The sequence below is a fragment of the Pleurodeles waltl genome, chromosome 7 (genome assembly GCF_031143425.1).
Source record: "Pleurodeles waltl isolate 20211129_DDA chromosome 7, aPleWal1.hap1.20221129, whole genome shotgun sequence".
NCBI classification, from domain to species: Eukaryota; Metazoa; Chordata; class Amphibia; order Caudata; family Salamandridae; genus Pleurodeles; species Pleurodeles waltl.
In genome coordinates, this window is record NC_090446.1 from 699,533,612 (window position 1) to 699,546,894 (window position 13,283).

The window sequence follows — 13,283 nt, forward strand, 5'->3', positions numbered from 1 at the left end:
GACAGAAATCAAGAAAGCAATAACAATTCCTCACTATGCACCAATCCTATTTCCTTGCTCTTCTCTGGACACTCAATCCTAAAGCCTGATTTAGAGTTTGGCAGAAGGGTTACTCTGTCAGAAGGGTGACGGATAGCATGTCTGCCGAAATTTAAATCCTGTCTGCCAAAATATAAATCCCATAGGATATAGTGGGATGTATATTTCAGCGGACTGGATATATGTCAACATTGTGACTGAGTAACTCCTCTGCCAAACTGTAAATCAGGTCCTTTGTTGATAACCATCAGGTTTCTCTTTGAACACATTCCACAAAATTATTGCTTGTTACAGACTACACAAGATCTTCGCAACCAAGCCCTTATCATCAACCTTACTACTGGGTTTTCAGTATCAGAAAATATTATCCATGGCCATCTTCACTGTTTTTACACCTTTATTTGTCAGTTAAAATGGGGCAAAAGTGAAAAAGTACATGTTTGACACTTTTACCCACACCTGTGGACAGACTCTACCACTGGTATGTGCACTCATCTGTTGACCCACCTGACACAGTAAGTTGCCCATAACTAGGACTACACCTCCTACAGTCAAATGCATACACACTATCCAAAAGGTGATCAGAGCACTTAGTTACTTTAAATCAAAGTAGAACATGACCAAACAATTTGTGGCCAGCTTGGCACCAGTCACGCCAAGTTGTCTGACTTGGCCCTCTCTTTCCTTGTAACAAAATGTTTTCTCCCGCCACTGCCCACTTCTCATTAACTCAGGACACCTAGCTTTCCAGAGTAACTTTGCTACAGCAATTCTGGCGTGGTACCAGAATATTCTTGTTGCAGTATAGTCTGACATACTTATTGTGTCTTAGATATTTTATACAGAAATATCGCCTCACTGGAGTTACTTAACAGAAAATAGGGTGATATTGTTGTTAACAATATTTAGGACAAAATTGTTATATCAGGCAATATTTCTGTATGTGATATTCCGAAATACAACACAAATCTTTTCTTTGTGAAGTTCAGCCATGATATGGCCCAAAGGATGAGAGACTTAAGATGATGCTGAGAGTCAGTATAGCTGCTCCTATTTCGTGATGGGCGTAAAAGTCACTGGATAGGTAGAGGGAGAACTAACAGTTGATGAATCACAGAGTTTTAGCTTGTGTGTGGCTATGTATAAAGGTATTGATACCTAAGAGTCTAGATGAGGTGCATGTTTTTGCTTTATACGTTTGACTTGGAAGGTATAGGAAGGGAAGGAAGGATAATGTGTTAATGTAAAGAAGGATGCACTAAAGTACTGTGTACTTTGGTCATAGCAGTGTGAGAGAGGGATAGACTGGGAGCTATTTTCTTTCTCAAAATATATTGTGATGAAACATTTTAGAGAGTTAGTAGCATATTTAATTGTTTAAGCAAAAAGGCAAATAATTTCAATATCATTGAAAAAACATTATTTTCCCTCACTTTCCTAGCCCCCAGAGGACAGTGCACTTTAACCAACTCCTAAGACTAATCATATATTGCCCATCACACATTATTGAGCAAAACCTTTTCAACTGTCCTAGATATGTTCTATATTTTAGGTGCCATTAGACTACATAGCTCAAGATTTTACATCAATGATTTAAAAAGAATAATGGTCAGAATTCAATAAATACAACCATAATAAGTATTTTAGAATACAATAAGCAAAAATCATTTTGAGTGCTTCACATTATCTATAATGCTTCAAAATGTTGTTTATTTGGAGAAAGAAATAGGGTTTCAGTCGAACCTGCATTGTTGTGAGCCATTTACAGCTGAGTACAAACACTGGAGCAGAGGCTGATGGGTAATCGGCTGGGAGTTCAAATGTAAGCAGAACTGGAGGCAAAAAACAAACTTCAAATTCACCTTTGAGAGAATTTTTGGCATCATCGCCTGTGTGAACAAAAGATTGGAAAATGCAGTGATGTTTTTAGGGTCCAGAGAATCAATGAGAACCAATACATTTACTTATAACAATAGAGCCTTACAGTCTATCTGGCAGGATTATTAATGGATATTTAATATCAGTATTACAAATAATGGTAAACTCTGAAAAACTGTAATTTAGCACTTCCATACCAATCACCATATGCCTTGGATTAAAACTTTACTGTCACTTGAATGTGTTATCTTATGAAAAATGACAAAAATGTCTGAAAGGGGATGAAAGAGTCTTATAGTTAGAATGCGCACATGTGCATAGCGTCACAAGGCAGTTATTTTTAATTTACTGGTGGATGACCATTGAAGGCTGGGAGACAATTATTTTTTTTTAAAGTTAAAATAGTGACGGTAAGTGCAAAAAAAGGAAGCAAACAGCCTCGAAGCAATTTTCAGCTGTCAGTCTCTGTTAAAAAAAATATGCAAAAAATGTAAAGCGGAACGGGGAGGTGGTGAGAAGCATTGGGGAGTGGGGAAGAATCATGAAAATCGAGTATACTAGACACACAAACAAGAATAAGTGAATAAGCGATTATTGTTCAATTAATAAAAACTATTACAATACGAAATACAATACCGTTAAAAAAATTCAACAGACGTTTATATAAGCCAAGGATGCACTTTACAAATGCTACAATTGAGTTTGGGGTAAGAATGTTTGGGAAAAAGAAAATAAATAGAAAGTGCACACAAGCTCAGTTGAAGAAAGCGGACTGTAAGTTAGTTAGTGCTTAGCAGCTGCCGGGCCCTTACACAAATATAAGTAGATTAAAAAAATTGTAAAGCAGGACAGGAAGCAGGATTGCAGGAGCTCAAGTACAGCATGTGGGGTTCAGAAACAAGCAGGGGAGACACTAAGCAAAACATAACAGCGTGTTAAATGTAAAATGGAAAAATAGTCCTATCAAGTCGGTAGTGGAAAGAGGCCACTCATCCTGTCAGTAAGCTGTGAGACCGAAATGCTCCTGTCCCGGACACACATATGAGTAAGGATGGAAGCAGACACCTGAGATAGACAAAAAAGCTATCCAAATATGAGCAAGGGTTTGACCCAAAGCCTACTGTAACTGTATGTTGTATGGCATTTAAAAAAAAACAATAGATCTAGCCAACAACCAGCTAAAGCTATCTGTTGCCGAGATCTGAAAAAGCAGGAGAGGGAAATACATTAGAAGTAAATGCTTGTGGGACAATGGAACAATTGTGCTAATGCTTTCAAAAGAAACCAGAAACGAAAATAAAGGTTTTTAGTTGACAAACTAAAAGCGGGCACTATAAATGCTCAGAAATGGTAAAATATATGCCCATATTACTGTGCACAAATGTTCTTGTCAATTGGAACTGATCTTCAATAACACGCTTTATTTTCAAATGACATTTAACAATATTTTCAGAGATGCTCGGATCCAGAAAAGGATAAGAATTGTATTTATGCCTACATAATGTTTCCCAGTGTTTTACCGCGATAACTTTAATGTATATTGGAGGAAGAAATTACGTTTCTTTGTACATATACTGTAAAAAGATGGTTGCCATTATTTATGGTTTTAATGCATTTACAATTTAGTGAAATAAAGCTTTGGTTGGCTTCCGAAATCCAAATCTAATTCTTAATATTGTAAATAGCACGGCTGAGTGTTTTATGCACACAAATGTTGATGCCTTTATCTATTCGTTATTACTTTCACACTGAAATGGTGGAGGCACAACAAATGTTACCGCTAGGTGCTTACTGAGGGTAAGTGCTCAGAGATAATCTGTCACATACCACGAGCACACAGTGATGGGCATATGCCACTTTCAGCAGGGCCACAGGGTCAAGGGTCTTCTTCTGGCTGAGTCACAAGGACTAACAAATGACCATATGCACCACGACCTGTTCTTTTGCGACCAAATACCCCATACACTGATTGTCAGTCAATCTAGGACTCACTAGAATACTCAAGATTTTAATGCAGGTCGATCCTCTCACCAAACAACCCTCTCACTGGAACACCTCAGAATTGGAAACACCACCAGCAGGCAGTGAGATACTCTGGATGTATCTATGGCGGATGAAACGTGAATGCCTTAATGACTGATTTCTTTTATTTTACCTTTATTTCTAAAGAAGTAATTCAATCAATTTCAGAGCAGAATCTGTGACTTATTAGTAAGAAACGGGAGGGCATCTGTGGTTTTCCATTTTAGAACAAGTTTGAACAGCAAAACTGACCCACCGCTAACAAATATTCTGAAGCCCTGTGGCAACTCTAAACACGCTTTTATCTGCCCGCCTTGGATATGCATTGCTATCTGGAACTCATCATCTGTATAAATATTAGCAAGGGCCAGCAGCTCATCCTCCTGGGCTTCCCTGTCTTCTGCAGACATGTAGTCCCCTGTAGATGATGAAAGACGAACATGATTAGCGAATTCAAAACTGCACCTAATCACAATTTCACCTCTACAGAAGATATTACAAATTACATACTTAACAAGTGATATATTGCAGCTTAGTCATAAATAGGTTTTCTTCTATCATACATAATTCATTGTTACCAAAGTGGGGCCACGCACTATGCAAGTATAAATCTACCAGTCGGAAGAACTTCTGTATTCCAACATACAATACTTGCAAACTGTGTTCTCTTACGTTCCTTTGAATTAATAACACCAATTAATAATGTTGTGAGCCCTTGCTTGCTAAATCAAGTGGTTTCACAAAAAAACATAAAGCAAAAAATAAAATATTGATGAGAACTTGGAAGACATTCCCATTTCAGTCTTTCTGGCACACGAGGTAGAACAATCCTCATATTACAACCAGACTCAAGGTTTGCCCTCCTCCTGGTCCACCCTTGGATATTACAATCCTGCTCTTTATTCACTGTTAACTCCCATTCCTGTTGTTGTTTTATATGATCTGTTATTTTGGACAGTCAAAGTTATTTGTAAAGCGCCTAATTACCCCCAAATGCACCATAGAAAAATGTTAAATGAATGGTCCATACACCAATCTATCCATTTTAAAGCAAATACGCCAACACCAAACCACTGCATGAAAGAAGACTGCCGCAACCTGATATTTACACCTATTCCTCCTTATTTCTGTCGAAAATACTTCATAAGAAATTCTGTATGGCAGTGAATCAGAACTCTGTCTTTAGGTCACAGCAGTTAAGGTGAAGAGTGCAATTCTGTTCCAACTCATATCTACTGGATTTTAATACCATAAGGGAATATTACTCCCGCATGCTGAACAAGCAAAGGGGTTAAACAACACTACTCAGCGAAGTCAAAACTGCTGCACTAAATCAAACAACTTGTCTATGGGGCAATCCTAGAATACCAGTAGCTTTCTGATGGGAAAGCACATTTGCTTTGCCATGCTCTTGGACCAGGTGCTGCTCAGGATTTAGGTGTTCAAAGAACATTTTCCAGATTGGGAAAATCCAGGGCCAAGCAGATGGATTTATGAAGAGTGCAAGGAAATGTTCACTTCAATAGAGCATTTGCTCTCTGTGGCTCACCTCTGATTCACCAACAACTTTTCACTCTCTAACTCAAGAAAACAAGTCTCACTGTCCTCTCACTCTCTCACAAGCCCCCCATTGGGTGCAATAAGATATAAATCTGTTGCTAATTTGGGAACTATGAAGAGGAGTTTGGACATCTAATTAGCCTAAGAATAATTGTTGAACCATATTGATGGCTAACATTTTTTTTTAGAAATCAGCTTAAGCACTTATCCCAATCTTTGAGGTATGTACAGAGGTTTGATTAGCTGGAAACTAATGAAAATTGATTGGCACTAGTTGACCTTTTGCCCTTTTCCTTTTTTCTGTTTTTACTATAAGTATTGGGAGGTAATATCACTATTAGTATCTTATATTTTTTTCTCGGCCTCTTCAAGCAATTTACCTCTTGATAGACTGATGAACAATGCAGCTCATCCACAGCATTTTAGGTGGTGTCCTGCCTCTCCTAGAACTGCTGACAGAGACGGTGGCCTACCTGGAGTAAATACCTAGGGGTGGAATCACCTCCTGACAAATGACCACTTCTGCATTGATCTAAAAAGCCCAATGATGCAATGAAGCTGATCTCCTGCTTACGGGCACAGAGATCATGAGCAATCACAGAGGCCTGGCAGACGCACTACTCCCACAATCTTTCAAATCAGGAGCACACTTATTGGCTCCATCTCACAACTGAAACACTTCAGATACCACTGAATGGAAAGATAAGAAACCTGGAGTCAACATTAAGGCTGTTTCACCTGACGACAGAAAGGTATACAAATTGAAATAACAATTGGTTAAGCTAGTTTTAGCCCTCAATCAAGTTCTTTGAAACTTGAGGCTAGGAATATCTAAAGCTGTATACTACACAAACTATGACCAGAGCCTGATGAGTCAACTATGCTGCAGTATGAGACACAAGTAGGACAGCAAACTACATTCTTTTGCTGAATTTTTTTTGTCCCTAAAGTATACCATTGGACCATGGTCCAAAGTCAACCGCAAAGTCCAGATAAGTTTAAATCATGTATTTTAGGTAAAGACTAGTTTCACAAAAAATATACAGAGGCCTGCTGAAATTGCTCTTCCTTTTGGGAGGGAATGGAAGGTATTTCAGTTAAGAGGCCCAGAGGACACACTCTCCCTGTAGAATGAACACATCACATAGGATATACCTAGCCACCCTAAAGTAACTCCTATCCTATGCAAGTACCTGACTTAATTTAAAAAAGAAAATTATTTCTATTAATATGTGACCATCACTCACTTTAGTAGTGGCATGCTTCATTACTGGGTCCAGGCTGGCCCCTAACAGCCAGGATGGGCTCATCATATTCCAGGGAGCACTTTTGATATTGTTACTACAAGGGAGACTCTAAGAATAAAAATACCTCAAACAGGACAAGGTTTCCCTTTATTAGAGGTCGAATGGGTATGGATTAAAATCACTTTAGTGGAGGTTTTTAGGATATAATGGTCCTATGACCTTCAACTATGACAGTAATATGTTTAAGCCCCTTTCCTATGGCCTACATGTTCCAGGGATTTCGTTAGGAAGTATATGAAATCTGTTGCCCCCATGTCAACGCGCATTCACTCCTACTCACAGCATACAACACTAATACTTGCATACAAGGAAAGTCAATTAACTTGTCTTTTATTTATATATAGGATTGTTGTTCCAGCAACAAACAAAGAAAAAAAACAAGAAAGACAATGCTTCATTCTCTGTGTGATATAGTATTCCCGTCATCTGGGAACCGTGATCTGTATAAGGAGAAAACAGATGCTTTTCTGTTATTATTATACAGATAAATGGTGTTGATGGCCAATGTTTTGTGCAACGCCACTCCATGTAAGTTTGTGGGCAAAAAAACGGTGTCATGTCATTTGTGACATCCCACGTACAGACAATGCCCCATGGATATCTAGTGTGACAAATTCACAACCTATAAATCACACTGATATCTAATTTTATTCCATAATTGTAATGCCTTAAAAGTGCACCATGCGTCCTGTGGAAATAAACATACATGAGGTGAGTGCACTCCAAATGTCACAAGTACACTTGCCCCAATAGGGAAATTAGTCCTACCACTCACGGGTGGGGGGGTAGCATGTCCCTGTAGTCACACACTGTTTATTGTACGAGTGTACACCACCTACAGATTCGGAGACAAGCAAAAAAAAGGCTCTATGAGTATTTGGCCAAACAGTCTGCAGAGTACCTAGCAGAAACCATGCCTCATAAAAATCATGCTTCGCCAACATAACACTTGAATCGAGGTTTAGGGGTAAACCGATACTCACCCCTTCAAGGATTACATGCTGCTGCTGCACCTACTTGGGATATCACTCTCACCGCCTTGTCCTAAAGGCAATGGCGTGGGAGCAGGCTTAAGAAACATACATCAGTCATACCTCAGCCCAGAGGTGTAGTTGGGGTGAAGCAGAACCGTCCGCAAACCATGACAAGCTGCATTATGGCGTCACTACGCCTCCCCAAGCACAGGGGTTGACAGTCGGAGGCATAGGCGTAAAAAACAAAAAATAATAATGACCTATTTGGTGTGTATTCAAAAACAAAAAATAAATTAAACAGAGAGGGGAAGTATTCTAAAACCTCCCTGACTCCACTGTAGGTGGTCAGAAAATGTAGGTGTAAATCCTGAAAAGTATTATATCCACACAAAATGTTTTTGGATGGCACACAAACATTTAAATAAATGTGATTCATAGCAATGCTTTATAGCAATGACTTTAATGGGGGTGGCGATAGATTTCATAGGGGCGTTGTCTCATAATGAGGGTTGTCTGTGTTGTTTAAGCTACTGGCAATTCCAAAAAAAAAAAAAAGGAAATAATTAAAAAATGACCATATCGGCCAAGGAATAAAAAAGGCCTACCATGGTAAAAGATATGTTATACTTTCCTCAAGAACCAGATATTCACTAAGACCCAGGTGAGTGAATACATTATATCCACTAGACTAAAAGTCCCTTCCACAGCCTTAGTCCTATCTAGATGAAGTGTCAGTAGTTCAAAGGATGTCCCGCAGAGACTTTGCTCCCCGCACACCGATGGGAAAATAATAACATCATAGTTCAGCCAAGAGAGTAATGTCTATGGGGCAGAGGAGCTCACTTTTCGAGTAACTGCTATATATGTTATGGACATAGCTAGGTGGGTCACATGTTCTTACCGGGGTAGACAAGGTTACTGGTCTACTTCTACAGAGCCCCTTACTGGATGGAATTTAGTTGGTTTCATGGGATTTCTTAACTGAGGCAAGTTATAAGTGTCTTGAGTCTATACACAAGTTGCTCTCTTTCTAGGAAGGGCTAGGAACTTCCTAATTACAGTCCAAAACATTCATCTTCACTGTGTCCTTTTTCAAAATAATGTGCAGTTAGTTTTGTGGAGGCCTTCCTACAACGGCTAGTGCTCCGATGTTCCCCAATCCTTATTTTGATTTTGCGTGTTGCAATGCCTACATAACGTAGACCGCAGCGGTTCTGAATGAGGTAGACACATTTTCCTAGTTACAGTGTCTGTGTGTGAATGTTGTTCACACAACATAGGTAGACCCAGATCTAAGTGTTTGTAGTGTTTCGTGAGGGGGCACACAGGGTCAGGAACCGTAATGCAGATCCAGTCTCCGTCTCTCAAAACATTTGTGCAGCTCTAGATGGAACAATTGAAAATCCCATTTGATATCAAAAAATGAAAACAGCACTGACTTGGAGATTGTTGTGGCAGCTGTGATCTCGTAAGATGGTTGCCACTCATGATTTAAGGGTCACCGTTCTAGTGGCGTATAGTTTATGCACTAGGACCACAGAGTAGGGTCAAGTGCCCACACAGCCTCACAAGCAGAGCATTTCACTGAATAAATTCCCTCAGGCAGAGGCTCTTGACGACATGCTTCGCGGGTTTACGATAGTATCTCAGGGAAAGAATGTGTTTCACATGTCCGACGGATTATAGGGATTTCTGTCTTTCATGTCATCTACAGACTAGTTCCGATTTTTTAAAGCAAAAATATGGTGTGTAATTTTTCTCTTTTTCTTCTCGTTTTCTGTGAGGAGGTCGTTTTTCTAAATCAACTCTTCCCAGCATGAAAAGAATACCTTTCTGAGAAAGTCATCACAAGGAGAAAGAATAAAGACACTTACCTGAATGCAGCAATTCCACGCTCCGGTTCTGCAATTCTTCGCCTTGGGTCACGCAAGTAAAAACCAACAACTACAAACATTTTTAAAAAACAAGAAATAAAGACATTGTTAGGTTATTAAGGCTACAGAATAACTGCAAAGATACTGAAGTAATGATAACTCTATCCCTAGCTACATTATAAGTTCACCATGAGCAAAAAAAAAAGAATAGAAAAGAAGCTAGAGTATCGTTCATATTGGGGAATGTTGAATAGTCATTTTTAGCTCATATGTATAGTTTCTTAAGTGCCTCATAATCCTTAATGGAGTGAGTCATGAATGTATTAATAGTCTGATTGTTTTATAGCACACTCAACACCAAGAGACAAAGCAAAAGCACACAGAAAAGGTGAATCAAAGAATCTCTATCAGAAAAAGACGAGACAGCCTCTTCTCTATTTTCCCCAACCTCCCCACCTTTATCCGTTTGGTCTCTATTAAACGTTTATGGAGATCAAAGGGATCTCTCGGAGGAGCATTGGGCTTGAGCCTCATTCTGCTCCTGTCAAGACTGGAGTAATAAGGTACTGACTTGTGACAAATGGGTAATGCCCTATAAACGATGGAAGGAAGGTTGCAAAGTGTATAAGATCTTGGTGCTGTTTGTGTTTTGGGTCTGGTGTGGACCAGCTGATTTCTAATGCCTCTGTTCTTCTTAAAAGAGAACATGGGTTTTTCAAAAGATAGCTGATTTGAGGTCAGGAGCCGCCAATGTTTATTAACAATTTTCTTCAGAAAATTGGAAGAGTTGTTATACATGCTTATGCAGATGATAGTCTCTGTCTCCCTTCTTGTGCTTGGCTCGAGAAACAGGGAATTGGAAGAGGCATTATACATGCTTATGTAGATGATAGACTACATCTCCCTTCTCGTGCTTGGCTCTAGTAATGATTCTTGTGGAATTATGCGGGTCCTTTTCCTGGATTTGGTGATCACCCTGTCAGGATATTCCCTCTCAAGTAATTTCTCGATCAGGACTCTTGCCTCTTGGTTAAAATTATCCAGCTTTGAACAATTTCTCCTAATATGCAGGAACTGGCCCACTGGAATGTTCTCTCTAAATGCACGGGGTGTACACTATTAAAGTGGAGCAAGCTGTTCCTGTCTGAAGGTTTGGTAAAAGGTGTTGTAGACAATCTTTCATTTGTGGCTTTGATGGTAACATCCAAACAAGCATTTGCAATGCAATGGGTCTCGCATTTGCTGGAGCTAGAGCTTTTGGCATTGTAAAAATCATAACTGGACTTTCCTTGCCACATAAATTGGTCAACACTGCCTCATAATTCGGTCTTTTCCTGCTACATAATTCCAGTGGCCCTGCATATAACTTAAGCAATTCAATTTACCCTCTTCCTCTATCTGCAGCCAAAAATGACAATGTTGCCATTTAGCATCCTGATTTAAATATCCAATGCTAATTCCAACAGAATACCACTTTCACCACTCCACCATCAGAGATGCTGGCTGATTAACACAATTTCCAAAACAAGACAGCCACGGAGGGGTAACAATAGAAATAAACTAGAAGTGCCACCCAAACATATCAAGAGTGCTCAAACTGTCATAGTTTAATAAGGATGTTAAGTTAGCCTGAATCATCATCATATTTGCAACAGCATTTACAAAAGTAAAAGAAAGACTTAATTTGGAATTCATGTGTGTTGTAAATGTGCAATTCTTACACAATTTCATTTCTGAATATGGTATTTTGTGGATGGCAACAATAATACTTTGGATATCACCTTGACTGTGAAAAAACATTTCCTTGATGACTCTGTTACTTCCTATTGAATAGCACTCTGATGCACCGTGCAATGTTATTTCAGCTCGCATGTTTTGGACAAACGTGATCAATCAACACAGCCATTTTCTGAAAGGCATGTATGGGAAACAGTAAGGCGGCTCACTACATGCAACTGGAAGGAGTGGTCAAAAAGCTGGTGAGCAGCAGAGTACTACATAAAATGTGATTTTGCCCTTAACTCCTCAAAAACGATATTACTATTAAGAACCCCGGCTTAGCAGCAGATTCAAACTATTGTTATTAATGGCTAATTCACTCTATAGGCAGAAGGCCATACACTTGCAATAAAAAAACACACAAAAAACAAAAGGCGTCCTAGTCCTATTTATATTTAACAGTAGTCCGTACAAAGAAAGATTTCAAGTACATCACGGGAAATGAAATATAGTTTATATTCTCACCTGAAATGGCAGCTTGTTAGGCCTAAAAAGAGAATAGAAATAAGTTGTTGTCAGTTGGGTCAAATACAAAAAGAGGCGCAATTTAAGTCTCCCTGTGCATTACTACTTTGGCAATGGTGATTCTAATTCGATTAAGGACAGAAGAGTAAGCTCTGGTTACACGCTGATTTCCAACTGTCTTCCTGACCTGCTGCCTGATGTGTTAATGTTCCTTGTGACATTTGTGAAGGTGTTCCTGCAGAGTCACCTTTCACTAATGCAATGATGGAGTCGGCGAATTAAAAGAAAGAACTTCGATCGACTACACTAACCGCGCACCCCAAGCCCGATATATATTGCGCAGAGTAATATCTCTCCTGGCATTTTGGAGCAGCTTCTTCGAAGCGCCACAGCAAAGATGAAACTAATCTAACTGTAGAAGGTATTACCCATTGGAACAATCACTGGACATTCACAAAGTGACACGCATTTTGTGTTGAGCTTGACACAGTGTTATGCGAGAGTTGGGTTACCTATCAATAACAGCACCTGGCATTCAGCCCCTCAGCTCAGTAGCCCCTCAGCTCAGTAGCACCCCCATCCCCCCACAAGAGAGTGGTACCCTATGTGAACCCAACCGCCACAATGCACTCAAGCTGAAACAGCAAAGGAACCCGATAGGCTGGGCTCGTGCAAGCAGACAGCAGTAAATAAGATAACTGACTTTCTGCCATGACAATTCGAGGCCACTTATGAAAGACATTAAAATAAAGTAAACTAGGGTATCGCATTTCTCCGAGTTAGTTATTAGCAGTTGTAAACTCCCAACCGGATTTTTCTTGCCACATTGAACGGAAAATAATCGCGCTGCTATAGTTCGTTCTGAAACCTATCGGAAAAAGTGCAATTATCTACGTAACCGGCAAAAGTGCAATAAAGTATGTAACAGGGTTGATGTTATGCAAAGCGCTCGACTTCTGCCAAGCGAGATCGCGCTACGAACAAAAGATAAAAAGTAGTCCACAAACCTGACGGGAGACAGCGAGCCTCGCATGTTTTCAGTACTTGGTTGCTGCGCTCGAGGAGGGCTAACCACCGGAAAAGGCATGACATATGCGTTCTTCCCACTAATGAAAGCAAGCCGATTTTAATAGGCAAGCCTATGAACCAATGAAAGACACTGACGTGACATGAATGCGGCTCCGAGCCCTTTTCTAACTCCTAAAGCGTCTTTCAAGCGAAACGCATGCGCAAGCGCATGTGACGCAAGCTCGTCCCTAAAAAGATACTGTCCGGTTGTCCAAAGTCATTCTGAATTTCACACAGGAATTCCTGTGTTTCAGCTAGTCAAGAAAGACTGACATATCTTCATCATTTCCATGCCAAATAGCAACGGTATTGTCAAT

At 39.7% G+C, this 13,283-nt stretch overlaps 1 protein-coding gene across 5 annotated transcripts in view; it reads right to left on the minus strand.

Annotated features, from left to right (window-relative positions):
* The window catches only part of LOC138304557 (E3 ubiquitin-protein ligase RNF14-like), a 123,632-nt gene that overhangs the window by 100,769 nt on the left and 9,580 nt on the right, over positions 1 to 13,283 (minus strand). For 3 of the 5 annotated variants that reach the window (XM_069244714.1, XM_069244715.1, XM_069244717.1), the window contains 4 exons: positions 11,899 to 11,920; positions 9,655 to 9,724; positions 4,196 to 4,357; positions 1,783 to 1,928 (listed from right to left, as the gene is read on the minus strand). In XM_069244714.1, coding sequence (XP_069100815.1) covers positions 1,783 to 1,928; positions 4,196 to 4,349 — 300 coding nt within the window. In that variant the 5' untranslated portion in view covers positions 4,350 to 4,357; positions 9,655 to 9,724; positions 11,899 to 11,920. Of the gene's footprint in view, positions 1 to 1,782; positions 1,929 to 4,195; positions 4,358 to 9,654; positions 9,725 to 11,898; positions 11,921 to 12,905; positions 13,001 to 13,283 lie in introns of those variants that run through there. The other 2 variants (XM_069244713.1, XM_069244712.1) reach the window with 1 other exon arrangement.